At 41.6% G+C, this 21786-nt stretch overlaps 1 protein-coding gene across 3 annotated transcripts; it reads left to right on the forward strand.

Moving 5' to 3' along the window:
* Nucleotides 1–551: 551 nt before the first annotated feature.
* Nucleotides 552–21758, forward strand: sgip1a (SH3GL interacting endocytic adaptor 1a). 3 transcript variants are annotated; one of them, XM_088394159.1, is made up of 23 exons: nt 552–1059; nt 7104–7167; nt 7384–7408; nt 7923–7985; nt 8097–8160; nt 8325–8500; nt 10189–10200; nt 11130–11151; nt 11258–11333; nt 11572–11663; nt 12114–12194; nt 12874–12948; nt 13139–13864; nt 13946–14061; nt 14464–14614; nt 16156–16215; nt 16968–17079; nt 17365–17520; nt 17934–18069; nt 18157–18359; nt 18436–18500; nt 18652–18816; nt 18904–21758. In XM_088394159.1, exons 1-23 carry the CDS (start codon nt 1050–1052, stop codon nt 18924–18926), a joined length of 2673 nt encoding a protein of 890 aa, XP_088250285.1. In that variant the 5' UTR covers nt 552–1049; the 3' UTR covers nt 18927–21758. The 3 variants fall into 3 exon arrangements, with proteins under 3 accessions (XP_088250285.1, XP_088250283.1, XP_088250284.1); XM_088394157.1 differs by lacking the exons at nt 552–1059; nt 7104–7167; nt 7384–7408; ... (2 more) ...; nt 8325–8500; nt 16156–16215 and having other exon boundaries at nt 10120–10200; XM_088394158.1 differs by lacking the exons at nt 552–1059; nt 7104–7167; nt 7384–7408; ... (2 more) ...; nt 8325–8500; nt 12114–12194 and having other exon boundaries at nt 10120–10200.
* Nucleotides 21759–21786: the final 28 nt, after the last annotated feature.

Here is a 21786-nt window from a genome sequence, read left to right on the forward strand (position 1 = left end):
AAATGCTCTCTTTAATTTAAATGTACCGTATGATGAGTCCCTTAAATAGCACAAGAGGACATTCGAAGATTGTGTATGGACATAAGCAAGTAAATCATTTGTAAGCAGAGTGAATTTGTTTGTAGAAGTGAGTGCTGAGTTTTGAATTTCACTTATGAGATTTGCACATTAAACGTCATCAACTTTAATTTTCTTTTTGATTATTCTGCCCTCTTTTTTTTTTTCCTTTCTTGGCAATGTATGTGCGCACGCGCTCGAAGTGTGGGTGGTCCTGAGATTCTAATAGCAGTTGTCTGCCTCAAAGGAAATAATTGACATTCTCCACTAGCACACTGCACTGGCAAAATAAGGTAGGCTGGTTTGCAGCCGCTGACATTTATTTTCATTGTATCTTTATCCATCTCGACCCATTGCGTGTGTATTCGCTTTTCTCCTTAAATTGCGCACATATCCAAATCATCATTCGTTAAGGAAGAGGGCGTTCTATGAGTCAGGCTGCAGGCCATGTGACGCCTCACAGGGATTGGCTGAGCCAATATGACGTCATCCCCCTCCTCCTTTGCAAACAGGCATGCACACAAACACAAACCTACCCTCGCTCCCTTCTCTCGTCTGTATTTATTATAACCTCCAGTTATATTTTCCCCTCCTCTTAGCATCCTTTGCCGAAAGTGTTAGTTTTCGCCGCAGAAGCAGCAGAGGCAGGCAGGCAGGCGGGCACCACCGCAGCGGCATGCATGCATGCATGCACGCATGCACGGATTAAAGCCCCTCGCGCATATCTGCAGCTAGTCTGACAGGCCCCCCCACCTCCTATCTGTCTCTATCTCTCTCTATCTCTCTCTCTCCCTCTCGCTCTCCCTGGCTGCTTGACAGGCGACTGCTGAGGGTGTTCTCGGCTCAGTGTTAGCCAGGGCGTTAGCCACACACACACGGCCGCTGTGCTGCACATCGATTCCGACGAAGCTCTGCAGTAACTGGGGTCTCTTCTTCTCTTGCCCGCATCTCGTTCAGACTCCTTGGAGGTAGAGGAATGCAAATCTGCAACCATGATGGAAGGTAAGTCTTTTTTTCTCTCTCCACCAACATGCTACGCACGTTCCTGTTCCGATTCAGTGTTAATCCCCTTTTACTGTATGTCCTTGTCCTACACAGTTTGGGATGGCAAAGGTTCAAATGTCATAAAGTGTCATGCTATTTTCAGTGCATGCATTCCAATGACTTGAATTCTGCTCCCAGGAAAAAAAGGGCACAGGCACTATATCAAATAGGCATAATGGTGACACTAATTGGACCGTGTGTACCTTTTGTTTAGTTGTGTATGTTTTTGTACACAACAGCCCCCCCTTCCCCTTGTAAAGGATTATTTGGAGGTATTGTGCAAGGGAGGCTTATGTGCCCAGCTGGCACTCTTCTATCAAATCTATGTCTACATATAATGTCTTTGCTCATGTCCATGTTTCAGTTAAGCCATTTTAAGCATAGAGAACGCAAGAAGAAATTAACCATGGCTTTACGACTCCAGAATGACACCATTAGGCCGCAGCTGCCACTCAAGTACCCCCCACTCCATCTCTCTTCTAGTTAATATAGTTCCTTTGTTGTATTTTATGTCTAATAATTAACATTGGTTTCATGTGTCTGTGCTTGGCTGTTGACCAGTGGCGAGTGTGATCGCTTCTCGCCCAAATTCTGCTCAGGATAGGCTGCAGGTACTGCAGCCCGAGTCAGGATAAGAGCCGAATGGACGTTTAATGTGTTAGTTTGCAAATCAGGACAATTCTTGCAAATGTGGCTGTGGTGGTTCTGAATCCTTATTAGAGCTGTATGTTTGTGTATCAAAATGACTAGCGTCAATACTTGATATCTGTGACTACTCAAGAATGGAGTACTCGTATTGCTCTTGAAAAGGTGGTATCAAACATCCCTAGTCATGTCATGCCAAGTTTTAAACGTTCACACTCCAATATTATTCCTATTTCTACAGAAATATATCGGTGGGTGGGAGCCACTGCAGTGAGTGATAAATGACACACATTGTCAACATTCCACATTGCCTAAAACATACAGCACACTTACCTGGGAGTCAGAGTGAAAGCCACAAACCACAAAGTTCTTTTGTAAAATACACAGTTAGACAGACATGTTGATTTGTTGAGACTTGAGTGTGATGGCTCAGGAATTCTAAAATAATAATGGCATGCCCACCATCCATCCATTTTCTGCCACAGAGTTCAGTGAAAGCCTATGCAAGGCTGAGGGTAGCATAAAAGCTGATTCAAGGCGCCAAAATAAGATTGAAGGGTAAGCCAACCCCCAAAAAGACTTCACAATATTATGTTGTATGTGCACCCACTAGTCCAAACACAGTATTTTGCTTAATTTTGCGATTGTGGAACATGAGTTAAGACGTTTTTACCCATCAAAGGGGTGGCCATTTTGCTGTCAACTTAAAATGACATCACGGATGCTCACGACCAATCACGGTTTAACTTCAGAAAACCGGTGAGCCGCGATTGGTTGAAACCTGAGACCTGTGATGTCATTTTCAGTCGACAGCAGGTGGCAATATGGCCGCCTCCTGAGGTGGATTTTGCCTGTTTCATATTTCACACAACTTTGAGGCAGATGATCTAATCAAGTGCTCCATGGTGCTACCAAAAATCAGTTTTTTAGTAATAGACAGGCAAATATTGTACTTACAACAGCACAACTGACACAATTTGAAAGACTGATAATAAATGAGGTTATGTAAAGCGCCCCTTCTTTGACCAGATTTTTCACAAGCCAGCCTGAGTTGAAGAGAGAAAAACAGTCTGTCCACTCTACTTCTATTTGCATGGGTAGCTCAGGCTTAGCATGGCCTCTGTGATTGTAGGATTATAGTCAAGTGTTAAAATTGGAAGCTAATCCCTGTTAGCTTTGCTGCTTTTTAAAGCTTCATGCCATGGCTCGTATGGGTAATACATGAGCTTGGAGACTTCTAATCATTACTTTATGCCGGTTACAAGGTACGGGAGCAAGTGTTCAATAGTTAGTTAATGTCTGACAAGCTGACCTCTTTCTATCTCCAAATATTTGGCAAATACAGGAATGATGTGTTCAACTCTTTCTGAAGCAACATTTCTGAGAGCAACAAAACACTACATAAAAATATTCATTTTCAATGTAGACGCCAAGGTGTCAGACCTAAAGGTCAATAAAGTCGAGGTGCAATATATCTTAGTAATAACCGACTTAAAATGTACAATACATCATTATATTCACACACCGTCATGCAAAAATGATCAAACCCTCGAAAATGTTTTTGCTTACTATGCTCAATTAATCCACAGTCATTTCGAGGATCTCTGCAGCTACCATCTGGTTTCCTTGGCAACATGACTCATGAATGTTTGGGGAATGGCTTTGAGAAGAATGCACGTAATCCAAGTTGTTCATACTCTGGATGTATTTTTCCATTTCCATTTTGCCCACTTTGGCAGCATCAAAGAACATTAGGAACTGGTTAAATTGACTCCAACTAGTTAGAGTAACATGGCAGATGGTGCATCAGAAATGACATTTAGTAACCAGCCTGTCAGCTTCCTTGAGATTGACATGAACATTTCATGCATCTTGTCTGATCTGGTGGCTCAGGTCAAACTACTTTTAAAACCTTGTGTCATCTCGTCCACGTTACATCACAGCCCAAAAAGTTGCTAACAAGTCGAACTGCTCAGGTACGGATGGAAAACTCATTTTGATCTGGATGTAGTTGACATGAGCATGCTGACACACTCTCAAGAGTCTTGTGCTTTGATCTTGTTTGCACGTTGTTAGCGCTCCTTTGTGAATTTATTCAGTGACAGTACAGCCTTCCTGAATGACATCTTGTTTTTTAAAGCAGACACACCCAGTCATACTGACACATAATAAACAGACATGCTGGGGGAATTCTGTGGCAGGCAGCTGACAGGTTTATTCTCAAGTGTCTTTTTTTTTTATGGGTGAGTGTGACCAGGGACGCTATGTATTTGTAGTGTATGGCTTTAGAAGCAGACCCAATGCAAACAGATGTCAGTTCCAATCAACAAAGGGTACAGTGTTGCAAAAACACAGCCACAGGAAAAGATTAGACGTACGTATTTAGTTGATACCAGTCGGCTAGTCAGATGCATGAGAGGGGGAAAGAACTTTTGGACAATTTCAAATTTAAAAAATGTATCTCAATTATTAATCAAATTATTATCGATTCATTGTACCTCCAACCACTTATTTTGCATACCTTTCAAAGACTTATTGTATGCAAATAACAGACTCCTAAACATCAATGGTGACTTGTGTTTAAGGTGAAACAGTGATAGAAGATGGATTTTGATAGCATAGAATCTTTCTTACTGGCCTGCGGGGGAGATCTGTCTTCTGTCTCATTCTCCCAACAGCTCTCCAATGGGTGACTCATCTGAATTGAGCAGCTTCTCTACAGAACAGCAGCCACAGCCGCACATTTTATGAGAAAAAGTCAAACATGGGAGTCAAATCAAGCACAGCAGTGTACTAATTCAATCTCATGACAATCCCCACTTTCACTCTTAAACACCTGTAAGGGACACTCTGTGCGATTTTGTGTGGACTGTATTCAAACAAAGCTTGCAAGTGAATCTCCCGTGGTTTTGTGGAGGTGAGGTATGCAATTTTATTCATTTTAATATCTAGACCCCTAGATGAGTGTAGAGGAATTGCATTTTTTCTTGATGGGTTGCTAAGGTCTTGTTGTCCCACATGCCCCACACATTATTGAGTTTGGTTTGTTTTTATGTTGGACAACTGTTGGCAGTAGCGAAGCAATTCAATGGTGTCGAATGCTGATTGCAGAAACTGCCACTGGCCACAATGCGGTTGCACAAACAAAACAGCAAATCCGGTGAGCCACCTTTTTTTTTTTTTTTTTGCTTTTCTTTTCTTAATATCTTGGTGGAGAGCTGCATTCTGCTACATGATTTGTATGTATTTATTTATTTGTTTATTTTATTTATTTTATTTCCATTCATGTTTTTAGTTATGTAATTTAATTTATCACCCACTCACTCCAAATGATGAATAACATCAACATGCAAATGTGTTGATTATTGTCTTCAGACCAAACATAAAGGCGTATGTACATTTTTGTTACTTTTGAGTATTTGTTAATTGGACTTCTTTTAAAAAAAAAAAAACAATATCATTTAATACCTCAGTTTCACTCTAATGATTCAAATGAATATTAACAGAGCAATTGCACAGATGGATGCATCATGAGTTTGTAGCATTTCCAAATATCTCTTGGTCAGCTCCACAGAAACAATTGTGATGCTGTTATATGCTTTCTGGCACTGACCCACTTTTGTGAATGATGTGCAATGAAGCAGCTCGAGTACCCCCCACCCACCCCAAAGAACATCTGTAACCAAAGTGGCATCCAATGCGGATGTTTCTCAACATCTTTGAGTCTGCACTAAAAGCATTGTTCCTGCAAGTTGATAGCTTGCAGTGGAGCCACCTGGATAGTACAACCAGGGCCTATTTTTAGCATCCACACCAAAATGAACAAACAGACCGTTTCGCCGCCGCCGCCGCCACATTTCGATTCTTAGACTGGAACTGCACTGAAGCATGCAGCTATAGTGAATATAGGGCTAGCAGTCTTATGCAGTGGCTTTATATTTTCAAGGGTTGGAATAAAAATAGAATATTTGGCAAACATCCATACATTTGGAGACTATTTGTGTGTGCCAAGCCCTCCCTGTACGTTCAAATCAGCTTTAATGATAACATACTCCACTGCTCTGAGTAATGTTCATTCTGTGGCTTTTTTTCCTCCACCAATTGACTCTAAAAATGAAGGAAAGGACCCGATTTGTAACCCCATCAAATGTATATTTAAGGTTTGACGTAGGGTATAGTTGAACGTCTACTTGGATTCATCTTGCATTTTCCAAAATGAAATTACGGCTTCTCAATAGGACACTGCCAAATGACATTAGCACGTTTGCCAGCATCCTTCTGAGCAGATGTCATTATACAATGTGTACATTAGTCTCTGTTATAGTACACAAAATTCATTTATGTACTACTGTGCTACTTTACGTTATTTCACGTGCAATTGGATTTAGCTGTGGTCTTTACAGTTACATGCTCTTTGCAAATAGGCCCACAAATGTCAGAATTTGTTCATGTCCAATACAAGACTGCTATGGCCAATCATTGTTTTCCATCTTGTATTTTTACAAATTCGTTTTTATTGCACGCATGGATTAACTGCTAGTTCACTTGAGTGCAAGACGGATCGAGAACAGGAGTCGTGACTTTGGCATCGTGTTATGGTGTGTGTGTGTGTGTCTGGGTGTGTGTTACAGTACAGGTTTGTGTGGAGTGGCATTAGGTTGCCTCGTTGCAGTTCACAGTGTACTTGTATGTACATGCGTGAAGTTGAGTAGGGAGGGATAGCTTGACGTTGGGCAGAATGAGAGCTGTAGTAGCAGCAAAGAAGAGAGAGATGGAGGGTGACAACTGGGCTTTCATCTGGGGTATGTAAGTAAGAGTGTGGCCCTGGGGCATTCATGCCGACTCATCTTCATGATGATGGAGATGATACATTTAAAACATGAAATGACACTTAAAGTGGGATTCTCACCACTCGGCAAAAATGTGGACGTGCAAGTTATTATGTACTTTCTGTTGTGTACCGGAAAAGCATTTAATTGTTTTGCCTGTTACTATTTGTGGTTGGCACGAAAAGACGAGTTTCCAGTTTTTTTAATTAGGGATTAAAAAAAATAGCTTTGTCAAAATAAATAACAATATATTAATTCCAGCGGCACACCAAGCCATCTAAAAATCTTTATTCCATTGATTCTTCTAATAGCAATTGAGGTTCTATTTACAACAACCTTGAGTTTCACAAGGCTGGCCATGAACATACACTATATGTAGTTCGGAGAAAGAAGAGTGCAAACGATCAATAATGTCATTGATGAAGCATAAGTCCGTAAATACATTGTATACAGAGGGTATTTGATAAGTGTCAGTTAACAGTATTTTTAGTTGTTGATCCTACTTCATTGCCTCTTCTTCCTTCTCAGGATTGAAAAAACGCACCAGGAAGGCCTTTGGGATACGCAAGAAAGAGAAAGACAATGACTCAACGTAAGTTACGGCCGTCATTATGCATTATATCATTACATTTTATCGTTTGCCTCCACAAAAGACAAGTGGGACCAAAGGAATTACTTTTTTTTTTTTCCCAAAGTGATAAAAGTATGTTTTAATAGGTTTGCATATGTGATACTTTGTCATTTGAAATGTGTTTGGGACAGAATAAAGTTGAGTTTTCTTTCTTCTCTCATCTTTCATTTCATACAGGGGCTCCCCAGACAGAGAGGGGGGTGTAAGTACACTTCAATTCAATTTCATTTTTTTCATCAATTCTTTTATTTGACCATTGTGATGCAAGCTTAATGTTGTCAAATTGTATCTTTTTGATTTGTTTGGAGGAATTTTATGAATCTAGTGCTCACTCCACTTGGCATTGAAATTCATCGTTTGAATTTTCTTTGTCCTTTTCACTTGCCAGGATTCCCAAGAGGTTGAATCGGTACCGAATACAGTCAAGTTCTAGTCCTTAAAGTAGACTAGCTTGTAGAATAGTTTAGTGTGACATTAGTTTAGTATCTTTTACATTAGCGGACTCTCAGGCAGCAAATAACACACAGGCGATTATTGCTGATGTTATTTTGTCAAAAATGACAAATTTCACTGGCATACTATGTTTATTTGCAATCATTAATAGAAAATAAACCAATTAGTTTTGACCTCAATGAAAACAATATAAGCAATGTTTATTCAATATTATCACTAGTGAGGAATAGTGACATGCTTGTAACGTCACTCTCTTTTCTCAGTCTCAGAGGAAGACCAATGGAACCCCAAATGGATTCTATGGAGAAATTGACTGGGAAAGATATGTAAGAACTCATTTAGCAATTTTGGCAGATGAACTGAAAGTGCCCAAAGTGCCAATTGTACAATTTATACTTCCCAATCATGGAGCTTTACATTCATTTGTTGCATTTCAGAATTCTCCTGAGGTGGATGAAGAGGGTTATAGCATCAGACCTGAAGATGAGGCAGAACAGGAAAATATCCTCAGACAATGCTTGATAAATCCTAGTTTGCTGTGGACGAACATCATTCATGCTCCTTTTTTCATGCAATTTGAAGTGCATCACACATGGGGAACCTAGATGTATTTCCGTTAAAAGGTCACATTATTGCTTGAACACTTTTCCTTGACACCTGTCTCCCACATTGCCCCAAATCCCATTTCTTCTCTTCTGACGAGTCGGAAGGAGAGGAAGAGCACAGGAAAAAGTTCAAAATTAAGATTAAGCCGCTCCCGGCCGATCAAGTTGTTTCAGTGCCCTCAGTTGAAGAACTCAAAGCCTCCATAGGCAACATTGCTCTCTCCCCTTCGCCTCTGGTGAGTAACATGGGCCACATTTTCCATTCTCATAAACAGTGTGCTGCATTCGTGATGAGCATGTGCAATTTGCTCCTGGTTTTTCGCATTTTCATCAGCTGAGAGGAACTTGCCCCCTCTGTGGAGTGGCTGGCGTCAGTGTACGTCAGCCGTGCGGCAAAAATGTATTTATAATTTATTTTGGTTTCATTACATTTTGCATCGGGTGCCATTTATAAAAGTCGTCCATCGCTAAACAATGATTCAAAATGGTAGTCTGGATTCTTAGAGATGAATAAGTTATAAGAACTATAGACGACGGATGCACCCGGTGTGTAGTTGATTAAGTCCTGTTCCTGAATTTAAATTTTTGTGAGAGAAAGTTCATGTTGTGATTACAGCAAGTTTATTTTTTCACTCCGAATTATTGTGTGACCTCAGCCTTCTCCTATTCATGGAGCATCTGTCACACAAAGCACTCCCGCCACAACATCGACCATCTGGTGATGACACGCTGCCAAAACAGCACAGTGTGAAAATGGTGCTTCTAATGAGGGCCAAAATTAGGAATGCCAATTGTGACATGAGTGTTTCTACCTCTATTTAGCAGTGATGACAGGTAGCTTGGGTAACCACCCTGAATAATTCACTTAGGAAAGCGGGCACACACAACCTGTGAGTCATTCAGGTTGCCAATAGTCACACGAGCTCTGGATCTCAATAATTAATAACCAGTATGACTGTATCGTTGTCGAACTGATCAGGTATGAAAGTCGTGCAGGAGACTGCTTCTTGCACGAGAAGCTACTCTGTACTGTGCATTCCGTTCGGGTTTTGTCTTCTAAAGCGGCGTATTTGTCTAATGTCATTGTTTTCTTTATGCACAGCAGTTTTAAGTCCAAATCATTTCTCGATAGCAATTGAAATGGTATCTGCGCTGGACACTTCTAATGATAACCAAAAGGTCATAGTGTCATCACTTCCTGTTTACATTGTGAGAATGACACTCATTGGCTATGGTTGCAGTTCCACAGCATGCAATGAAAGGAATGGTTTCCATCAGGCCCCTCCCCCCTGTTGCGTCACCGTAATCGCTCACGGCTCACTGCACAACTGGAACACGCACTAGACGAGAGGGAGAAAAATGCTTCATGTGACGCAGGAAGATGGGCCAGACTTCAGTGTCAATTAAAGCCATGAAGACAAAAAACAATTCATGGATGCGAAGAATATTCGGCTTTCAACTAAGTTGCTTATCAGATAAGAACATTAAAATGTACAGCCGAGGAAGCTTACCCAATTGCTCTCACTATTTTCTTATTCAACACCCTTGAAAAACATTTTTCCAGGCTACAGTATTGATGGGGCTAAAATGCACACTAAAAGGTCAAAATCAGTTTAAATCAAACAATCCTCAGCGACTTCTATATTTATTTGAATGAATTGGGGTGTTTTACTTTTGCTCAAGCCTTGCTTAACCGATTCAAGCCGTTCCAACGTTCAACTGTTCATCTTTTGCGACACTTAATAAAAGAATCCTGGAGAGTTGAGGCTAACATCTTATTTGTTGCGCTGTCATCCTCACGCCGCCCCGCACATGTGAGCCGCCTCAGCAAATTGCTGCAGCTCTGATTCACGTGATGTCTGTGTTACTGATTTGTTACTCTCTGACCAGGTATCTCTTCTCTCTTCCTTTTTGCTGGTCACAGAGACGTAGCCCGGTAAGTGCCTCCATCTCCCTTTGCTCACATTATACACACACTACGTCATATAGCTCCACTTAGAAGAGAATATATGTAGATATAAAAAAAGATGTATTGTAGTCATATAGTATGTAAACGGACGGGGTCAGTGGCTGAGGTCAAGCATTGAAACAATATGGATAGAAATTGTGCAGTCATTTGACTCTCAAGGTCATTTCCCTGCATGTTTTTTGTTTTCCCGTCATGAACCGATTGACGCTTGCTCCCAAATATTTACAATCGATTCCAACAGCTGAACTCTTTGCTGTTTTACTTCAGTCACTACCCACGGTGTCATCCTTTGCTCTGCGCCCACGCTTTAACCTTTCAATCGTTCTCCTCATGTGCCCTCCTCTCTATGCCGCGCTGTGGTCTGCCCATGCATGCACATGCAGACATGAGCGTTTAGCTGCAATGTCATTTCTCTCCTGCCTCTACAACAAAAGTTCCTTTTCCTTTTCCGCCGTTTTGCTTGGAGCAGGCATTGAAAGCTTTTCAATACGGCCTCCTTCCTTGCCATGTTGCTGCTTGAGCAATTTGAATTCATACAATTATTTCTTAACTATTAGTATGGGTTGTGTCGTTTAGTCCGCATAGACAAATATTTGCAGTGGTCTCTGCTTTGCCATGTCTTAAATGTGCTTCAATATGGCCATGATGTATGGAAAAATAAACATTTTAATTTGAGTGGAAGTGGAAATAACATTTTGTACATTAACACTATGTATAAGGTTAGTTTTTTTCTAGTCATCCTTGGTTTACTGCTTGCTTGTCTTTCTTTTCAGTTTTGTGCTTACTCATTGCAACTTCCTGTTTTTTATAAATGCAATGAGTCAGTAATTGTACTTTTTGCATGCTATATTTGAGGGTTTTTAGGGTTTTAAATGATATTTTTGTTGTTGTTATAGGGATTGAAAAGGAACCCCTCCAGTAAGTCTCGTTTTCTTTTCTTTTTTTTAAGCCTCCCATTCAGCTCACTCCTGCAGAACTAGTTGAATGCCATGCAAAATGTATTTTGTACCAATGTTATGTCCAGGTGAAGAGATTGTCAGACCAAGACGAGTTGTTGCCACCGTGGCCCCCGCACCTGCGCTTGCATCACAAGCTCCCAGGTATCTCCATCTCAGCAACCTTGTTCAATACAGGCAAATACTAGCCGTCATCACGACTGGATTAAAAAATATGGTCGCAGTGTCTTCAATGCAAATAATGAAATAGTAATTGCGGCGGGGCTGATACTGTATTGGAAGCACAGTATAGGCTTTCTCGGTTTTATCCAATCTAGTAGTTCCTGAATAATGAGAGGACATCATTTATACGTATGTGATTTTTTTTTCTTCTTCCCTGCAGTAGCAGCAGCCAGCCAACATCAGCCTCTGAAGAAACTACAGATTTATTTGGACCTCCTTTGGAAACCGCATTTGGAGAACAGAAAATAGAAGGTATTTGATCTTTCCACTGATCGTACTGTATTTGTGTGGGTGTGAACCAAATCCTGCTCCCCCTAGCGCTGTTTGCCTTTCTATTGTCACCGATAGTGGAATGTCCTTCTTCACGATGTCACTTTGTCTTTGCTGTGGTCATGTTCAAGTGGCACTCAGCACCCTTGTTATTTGCACGCTGTAGCTTGTTTATATGCAAAGCGTGTAGTCAGCTGCTCTTATTCAACCTGTTGGATTTATCGATGCCGACTGCAGGAGAGCTCTTAGCTGTTGCGTAACTCCCACATGTCATCTATTTATTCAGGGAGGGGAAAAAAATGCAAAAACCCATTTCTTCATACAAAAAAAAAATCAAATCCAAACTTGGCATTTATGGTACTATTTGTGCATATTTTTACGGGAGAGTGTTTAACTGTGGTGTTTTGGTGTTGTGTCTCCTCCTGAATGAAGTGGTTCTGTCTGAGTCTGACGTGTGGGGGGCTACTGTGTCAGAGCCCGAGTCTTCTTTGACAAGAGCTTTCCCCACAGGAAGTAAGTTTAGAATTTCCTGCTAATTTTGCCTTCATCTCCCTGGTGACTCCACATCCGTGCGTCAAGTCATCTCACAAGCCCCCTTCATCTACTAAAACAAGATTACTAGGACTGAAACACTCACTAAATGTTTTCATTTGCTAACAACAAGTTTCTTCCTTTCATGTTCACTACTATGATAAGTTTGAGGACCGACCGACCTTTCTTGTTTTCTTCCTAGCATGGTGGTTAATGGATGTGCAATGTTGCATGGGTAATCTTTCCTGGGTCACCTTTTGTCCGTTCCGTTTTTCCATACATGTAAGGGTATTATTAATTAAAGATATTGATTTGTGTCCAGACCTGGAGGGATTTTAAAAAAGGCACTGTCCAGTGTGACTTACAATGGCGGCAGAATAATTGTACGTGATAATGAAATAGGCAAATCCCATTTCCAGTGACGTTCGTAGTATTTGTGTAAATTGGAAACAAGCTACGCAATATGCTGACAGCCTAAATTGAAAAAAAAACACATTGGACATTGCCTTATTTATTGTGGGTGTTGTTTACTCATGATTTTTTTAACATAGAAAATCAGATCACATCCTCACATCAACAAAACTGACATGACCTCTTTCTTTTTTTTTTTTTATTAAAAACGAGGAGTGTGTGTTAATTGTTTCACTGGCAATATCTGCAGCTCCACCCCCACTTCCACCCAAGAACGTCCCGACATCGCCTCTGACAACTGACCCTGTCTCTACAGATGACACAGGTAATAATACTTTTTAATATTTCATTACATCAGGGATTTTTTTTTTTTTTTCTCACTCGTCTTGTTCGTTGTGGACAGTGCTTAACAAATGTATTTATTTAGTCCTAAGGGTGCTTCCATTATCTTCTTGCTTCCTTGCGTATCGGGAATATTTTATCGTCTGGGATTAAAGAGTGGTTGTCTGTCTCAGATTTATCAACAGAAGCTGAGAATTCAACAAGAAAGAAATCCATAGCTGATTTGGACAATCTTTTTGGACCAGAGCAGGCTGCCCCTGTAAATGAGAATGCAGGTGACACCTGGGTGTGCTTTGCTGAGCAGTCTTCTGACGGGCCACATCTACCTGCTGAGGCTGCACCTCCGCATAATCTTTCGCCCCCTCCTCCAGAGGAGGCAGCACCTCCATTACCAGCTTCCCCCCCACCCCCTGAATCTCCTGCCCCACCTTTACCTGCATCGCCACCTCCAGCTCAAGACACAACATCTCATCCCCCTAAACCTCCTTCTCCAAAAGAAGTTCAGATATCCCCTCTACCAAGTTTAGAGGAGCCTTCTGTCCCATCAGGGCCTTCTACACCCGAAGACCGAAATCCTCTCTCGCCTACCGCTTCGTCCCTCCCTTCACCCAAGGAGCTTGCGTCTCCTCCGACTTCAACTCCCGATACAGCAGCCGGCAACCCCAAAGCCAGCCCGCCCCCTTCAGCGCCTTTGCCTGAAAAGGAAACGGCAACACGCTCCCTTCCACCGATCCAGACAAAGAATACAGATGACGAGGATGAAGGTGAAATTGCCACTTCCCCCAAAGATGCAAGCCAGGGTAACCGTACTACACCTCCACCACCTCCTCCCCCAACGTACCGGACGGTGGTGTCATCCCCAGGCCCCACATCGGCTGCGCCTGGTGTGACAAAAAGCGGTGGGTTGACAATGTCGTGTTTCCAAATTCTGTCAATTGGGAATGTCCTTGTCTTTACCATGCAACCAACCCGTTTTGTAGGTTCCTCCTCTCCAGTAAGGCCTGCCACTCCTTCAAGCGTCAACCCGCCTCCTCCTCCACCTCGACCCCCTTCACGACCCAAACTTCCACCAGGAAAACCAAGTGTAGGAGATACTGTAAGTCCATTTCTGTGATTTTTGTAACACACTAAATGTTACCTCATGGCACTTGGATGAGCCTATTTACTAAGCACAAAATCAATCTACATGAAAATCTGTTGGGCTGTACAAAAAAATATAAGTTGAATGGGAATCCAAGTTGATTTTTTTATTTTACAAAAACTAAGTTCAAGTACAGTAGAGAATTTGGGTGCCAGTCCAAGCTCTAATTTTAAACTGTCGTCATAGGAACTATGAAAAAAACGTCAGACGACTCGTCTGATAAATACAAATATAGTTCACTGCTATGTTTTGCGATAAGTACAAGTGTAGAAGTCATTTAAAGAAGGTTTTTCCAAGCATAGCAATCCACCTAAACATGTTTACTTGACTATTTGTCTTTTTTTGTTCATGGTTCAGAATCGTCCATTTAGTCCACCAGTTCATGCAGCAGCCAGTCAGCCTCCAGTTGCTCCTCTGGCCCGGGCAGAGAGCACCTCTTCCATCTCCTCCACCAACTCCCTGAGTGCTGCTACCACTCCCACAATCAGTAAAGACCTCTCTGTGTCAGGTTTGTTTTGCCTATCCCTGATCCTTTTAACATATTAGTATTTCTTGCAAAATCTAACCTTTTGTCCCCATTGTGGAGTTAGATCATTCAAATACTCACATCAGAATAGAAGCACCCCATCCAGTGATGGATTAAAGAATTGAAAATGAAAATGAAAGACTGTCCTGTCTTTGAAAGACATTTCATTCCACTTGTAAGCAAACATTTCGTCGGTGTCCTTGTCATTATATTTGAGTCGACTTGTTCAAGTTTTGCTGAAAAAATGATCAGGATATTATACAACAAATATTTTCTGCTGTACCATTTGCATCATTTTTCTTCATTGGTTTGCTGTTGTCATCCCAGATTTTCATATTGGCTTTGGCATTCTTTCCCCATCACTGTGACGTGTTGTTATCTTTTGGCCCACATGTCGCATTTTTCATGCTTTTCATGGTCTGTAATTTGACATAGCATTCCACCATTCCCAAGTTTGGGCGGCTTCTCTATCCACTCACCTTCGGGGCTTTTCTCTCTGGTTTATGACTGTGCACTACAGGCTGTCTCACAATGTCGCCATGGAAACCTCTTGTCTCTTTTTTTCTCACGACACGCATTGTATTTTGCGTTGGCTGAGTGCTGCGCAGGCACCCAAGGATACCTTGACTGTGTGACTGTGACTGTGGCACACAGTATGCTAATGTCCATGTCTCAGTGGAACCTGGCGGCCATCATTTTTTTTCCATACTGTACTCACTCACACTATCCGAGCAGTTTGGCTATTCGTCGATTGAAATCAGGCATAAGGACGAAACCAAATTAGGAAGGCAAGCGGCTGCTTAGTATTCATGCCAGTCTCTATCAAGCACTTTTGGAGCATGACAAAATGAAGCAATGGTGACTGGCGGCCATCTCCTCCTACACTTGAACTCTGACTCCACTTTCTTTCAAAGTGGTCACTCTAAAAAAAATACAGCTATCTGAACACCTGCCATTTTATCTTCATGAGTTGCTGCTGTTTGGCTGTAGTCCACCGTTTTCATCCCAATCACAAAACCAGGATTTTTTTTTTACACACTGTGCCAAATATAATTTGCTTTCTGGTCAACATTCCAAAGTTCTGCAGCAGCCAGTCCTGCTTTTCCCACACCATGCAATGCAGGTCTCACGAAGGCCTCCTGCAGGATGTCTCTCAACATTGCACGCCTCTTTTATTTTATTTTTTTTGTCGACCAGCACCGTTTACATGAGGCTATATTTCATATTAGAAACTATTAGTATTCTACTGGTGGCAGCAAAATGTATTGCTCACCTCCATAATAATTGTGTGTGGGTTTGCCGTGGTCCTTTCTCCCCGCATCCACATGTCACCCGGCTTCCACCTATATGTTTCACCCCACAGTGATGTGAGCAACCTGCCATGTGAGACTCACGCTACTTCCTTCTCTCCTCTCCCCCTCCGTCCCTCCCTCCCTCACCCACCTCCTTCAATCCCGTTCATCGCCCTCCTCTGCCACCCGCCCGATGTCCCATCCCCACTTCTGCCCTTTGACCCGACACAGAGAATGACCAGCCATCCCTTGTATGGTTTGACAGAGGGAAGTTTTATTTAACCTTTGAAGGTAAGTTTGATCGACAACAGTAGCGGCTAATTGAAGTGTTCACACACACACTCGCACACACATACTCTTTGAGGCTCATTTGTGCAAGCTTGGTTCCTGGCCTGCCCCCAACTCTGCTCCCTCCTCTACTTCCTCTTTCTTAAAAAAAAAAAAAGACTCCCCTATCCCATCAGCAGCAAACTAACATCTGGCTGAGCCCCATCACGACTAACGCTGTGGTCAATTTGTCTTCCTGACATTGCTCATCTTCATTTTGTTTTCTTTCCCGCTTAAAGGATCATCATCATCATCATTCATTGCACATGATACTTAATGTCTTACACCGTTTCCTTCCGCTGTTTCTCTTTTTGGGTTGATCTTTGCACTTTGCGGTCTTTTAACTCAAAAAAAGCTTGCACATGTTTGACAGCCTCTTTCTAACATTGTGTGCATATGTTTGAGATACTTTGATTCACAGTCAAAGAACAGAGAGAAATGAGTCTATATGTTGTCTTTGACTATTATGTATTGTTGTAATGTTTTGTCCTTACTTACTGTTGTTCCTCATAGTCACACACGCTCAATATAAAAATGACCGTCAACTTCCATTTGCCACAAAAGCTAATGAATAACCTATTTTACACTCTGGGAATTAACTCATTCCGTGCCATTGACGGTTATAGACATCAAAGATATGAACTGGGTTGGCAGTGAATGGGTTGAGTCAAAGTACAAATCTATTTGTGTGTTCATACATGTGTGTTTGATGGTAGGCTGCTCCAGAGGGCCAAGTCCTCTCACCATGGGGGCTCAAGACACTCTCCCTGTGGCTGCTGCATTCACCGAGACAGTCAATGCCTTCTTTAAAGGGGCCGACCCTGGCAAGTAGGTCAAACAAAAGCAGTCTCTCCCTCATTAGGGAAAAAGATGGGTTGTTGCTGACTCAGCAGTCCAATCTTGGATGCATCCGTTGAGTCTGGCAATCGGCTGTGTGAAGGAGGCCCTTTTTAATGATGCCATTGTTTCTGCAGTCAAACAAATTGTATCACTCCCATCCTGAACTGAGTCTTTCAAAAGTATATTGTTTGATCGTGTCTATGACTTTGTGGTGTCTCATTTCCTTTTTTTTTTTTTCTTTTTTCATCAACTCTCCCTCTTGTCTCCCCTCAGATGTGTTGTCAAGATCATAGGTGAGATGGTTTTGTCGTTTCCAGCGGGAATCACAAGGCACTTTGCCAATAACCCGTCCCCCGCTGTGTTAACCTTCAGCATAAGCAACTACAATCGACTGGAGCATGTGTTGCCTAACCCCCAACTGCTCTGCTGGTAATGACACTGCCGCACACTCGGAAATTCAATCAAACCTCTCCCTTCATTTGACAGTCAAGCCGAATGCCCTCACTTCTTCTTGTTAAATATATGGAGCTCATTCATTTCAATGTTTAATATCTTAATGAGCATGGGGAATCAAAAGCATGACATCATTTTCAGTACTGCCAGACATTGATTGATTGATTGATTGATATAGTCCTTTATTTTTCAAACTCATTTCAAAAATATTTCATGTACAGTATTTGTTTTCGCTCACTATCACTATTTTTCTGGAAACCTAATACATTTCTTTATTATTCTCTGCATGTAGCTCCACTGAACTCAGCCAGATCCTATTTGTTTTCAAAACATGCATTTGAAAAGTCGCTTGGCTTTTGTTTCCCCCCCCCCGTGTGCCTCGTCATCAGCGACACCGCCACGCAAGCCAAGGCTGATGCCAAGGACTTCTGGGTCAACATGCCCAACCTGATAGCGCATCTCAAGAAAGTATCGGAACAGAAGCCACAGGCAACCTACTATAACGTGGACATGCTGAAGTATCAGGTGAGTTGGAAAAAGTACACCAAACAGGAAAAGCGATGCTCATAAATAGCATTGCAAAACTGTAACCGTGCTATTTACCTTTTCCAGGTATCGGTGCAAGGTCCCGTGTCCACACCTTTAAATCTGGCCGTGAGCTGGCGCTGTGAAGCCACCAGCACAGACCTGAGGATAGACTACAAATATAACGGCGAGGCCATGTCGACGCCCATGGCGCTTAACAACGTCCAGTTTCTCGTCCCAGTTGATGGAGGCGTTTCCAAACTCCAGGCTGTGTTACCCCCAGCGGCATGGTAAAATTGACAGCGATAGACCAAAAAGCCTCTGGCTGTGCTTGACTGGACTAATCATGCCACCTTGTCCTAACAGGAACGCAGAACAGCACAGAATCCTTTGGAAGATTCCAGATATCTCACAAAAATCTGAAAATGGAGGTCTGTACAAAGATTTGGATATCATTTTGATCACAAACTTTCTCTGAAGTGGTGTCTCCTGATGGATTCAAAAGTATTCCATCTTGATCATCTTAAATTGCCTCCCCATTCTCAATTAATTTCCAGCATTTTTTTTTCTTTTTATCCGCAGGTGTTGGATCTTTGTTAGCCCGCTTCCAGCTCACAGAAGGCCCAAGTAAACCAGCTCCACTAGCTGTGCAGTTCACGAGCGAGGGCAGTACACTGTCAGGCTGTGATATTGAACTGGCCGGGCCTGGCTATCGCTTCTCGCTCGTCAAAAAGAGGTTCGCCGCTGGTGAGTTTGCAATCGTTGAGCACCATCCATAGTCGTGATTGTCGTTTTAGTACCTGCGTTATTTAACCAACCTATTATGTCCTTTAGGAAAATACCTGGCGGACAACTAGGTCCAGAAGCGCACTGATGAACACTAAAGTCCAGCAGATAGAAGAAGATGACGACCCACATTCTTCCCACACCAGCCCAGGACAGCAGCCTACCCAGCAGTATTGTAAAAACTTTCATCTAGCTTGGTGGAACCATTTAAGTTCGTTTAATAATGGCGTTTGTATTCATGGTGGTATTATTTATTTATTGCATGACATCAGAATTGCTGGTGTCGTGCTCCTGGACTCTTTCCTTCTTTTGGAAGTCTGTGTGGTGAGTCTTCATTGCAACTGCCTGACCAGCCAGGATTTAGAAGGTGACGGAACCTATCCGACTTTGCATAAGACTCCGTTTGTTCAACTCAATGACAACAATTATAATCTGTGAGTGAGATTGGCTGATATCATTTACAATGCTGATTTTTAAATTTTAGAGTTGCTGACTAATGATTATTTTAATTTGAAGAATCTGATTTTATTCGGTCATTCATCTTCAACCCGCCAGGCAAAGTACGGCTTGCGGGTGATCGGCAATGAGAGTCATTGATCGACATACCGATGATCACAGTTTTCCACAGGAATCGACTTATCGATCAGAGCACGGCTAATACGGTATTCATGACTCATCTAGTGGTTCAATAGAGTTCTCGTACTGTGTTGATGTATTCAAAACGGGCTGAACAGTCGGTCCAATTGCTGTTCTATTTCTTTGCAATGCTACAAATGTTTTAGCCGGTAGGCAGCGGCAATGACAAACTAATCTGCTGGCTCTGACAATTTAAAAAAGGATTTTTTCCCCAAGATCCCAGGTGTATAAAGTGTCATTTAAGATGAATAATATATACATCTATATCTTAAAGGGCGTTTGGTGTTTAACTTGTATGGTCACATAGCCTTTCTGTTGTTCCCAGGACAACTCCAGATGACATGACAGCATCTTATTTTTGTCATTCATGACATGATTTGTTGTAGAAAATGTGCTTCTGTATATTATTAGATTTGGAATGGTGTCACCTAATTCAATACCCTTCAAGGTATAAATATTTGAACTCTTTCTATTATCTGTGTAGTCGAGTAATGTGTACAGTATGACGTATAATTTTTTAATTTGTTTCAGATATAATTTTTTAATTCAAGTGCAACGAGTTTTGAGCTATATGTATATATGGGTGGGTGGGGTCAGGGGTCAGGTAACTTCAAATGATAAATATCATCCAGGATGCTGTGTTTTTCTTTGTGAAAGCAGTGGCAATGTAGACTTGGCGAGGGTTCACACGGAAATGCACATTTACGTTCGTTCACGCTGGAGGTTAGGCGAGGATGATGGATCCATGGCATCCATTCTGTCTGTGCCAGCTGTCAATCAATAATCCCGTTTAGATGTTGTTAGGACAATATTTTTAATTCAAGATGAGGGAGACGGCTTTTCGGTCATAAAAGGATATCTGCCTGCTGACCTTTAAATCAATAAATGAATGAATAAAGGGAAGTCCACTGGTCTCCGTAATTCCTCTTCCTGTAGCTCGATCCTTGTTAACGCTACAATCTTTCTCTATGCTTTGCTTTTTTTTACTTCAAATGTGACTTTCCCTAGTCGCATTTCAGGCAGCGGCCTGGTCGTCTTGCCCCGCCCGCTTGAATCCATAGCTTTATTTGACACAATTGTAATGGTCTCTGTGAGATGACGTAATGAGGTTGCAGATGGAGGTTAAGTTGACCAAAATGCTTTGTGTGTGTGCGGCGTGTGTGTGTGTGTGTGTGCGTGTCCTATGAATGAGAACAAGGGGAATATTTTCAATGCAGAATTCAAACAGAAAAATATTTTATTGTGGGGGAGAACACTGTGCCGATAATGTCTATCTTTCCGAATGCTCTTTGACACGCCTTCTGAACATAAAAGTGTGTGTGTGAGTTGTTGCCCAAGCCCACGATACTGTATTGTATGTTAATATTGTGCTAAATACACCCAAACTTGGTCTTGTAAGATGTGTTGTAGAAGCATCGTAAACTGGGCTTAGAGCGGTCAAAGAAGTTATCCTGACATCAGTGTTCCCTATGTCGTTGGGTTTGTTTTGTTTTGTTTTTAATTGCCAGTGGGAACAAACAAATAGAGAGTTAATTTCCTGTCTTGTCTAGATCTGATGGTAAGTTGTAATGTTTTTGGTAACTATCAAAGCAATCAGAGGAAATGTTCTGAAATGATGGCCCTTTGATGCGTTGCTTTCTAATGCATACCAGTTGCCAGTCATTTATCACTCACCTCAATCCTTTCGTACAAAAGTGTTTCCAGACTGAAAAAAACATTGGATGAACTTGAAAAAAATATGCATTATGTCACACCCAATATTTAAGCTTTGACAATTAATTTAGTGCTACCTGAAATGTTTTTTACTTGACGTGAAGTTTTTTTTTTTTTTTAGGGTGACGCAAACCAATTATTATTTCACTGGTCTGAAATTCAATTAGTCCTTTAAATTTGTTTTCATTTGAACCATTCTTGGAACGCACCATTTTTTTTTTGCTCCAAGTGAATTAATGACATCAGTCAATGCTAAAATATTAACTGTGACAGATGATTCAATATTCAGATTTTTTTGGGGTGCAGAGGCTCATCTGTTGTGAATGTGTCTGCAGTAAGTCATCATTGCTTGTAGAGCATGCAGAAAAAGCAGGTGCGGAATTTCAAATGATGTTTTGTGCTGTGTACTCACCTGTATTACTGTCAACAAGATCAGATTTTTTGCTGTGTTGTGAGTAAGAATGCTTTAACATCAAACCACGTGCAAAGTCAACACTAAAATGGAAATTAGTTTGCTTCCTTCCAAAATCAATAAAACTTCTAACTTCATTCAATTCTTTGGATTTTTCTGTACTGTTTGTT

This window comes from Syngnathus floridae, chromosome 13 (genome assembly GCF_059516105.1).
Source record: "Syngnathus floridae isolate MCC-2025c chromosome 13, RoL_Sflo_1.0, whole genome shotgun sequence".
Lineage (NCBI taxonomy): Eukaryota > Metazoa > Chordata > Actinopteri > Syngnathiformes > Syngnathidae > Syngnathus > Syngnathus floridae.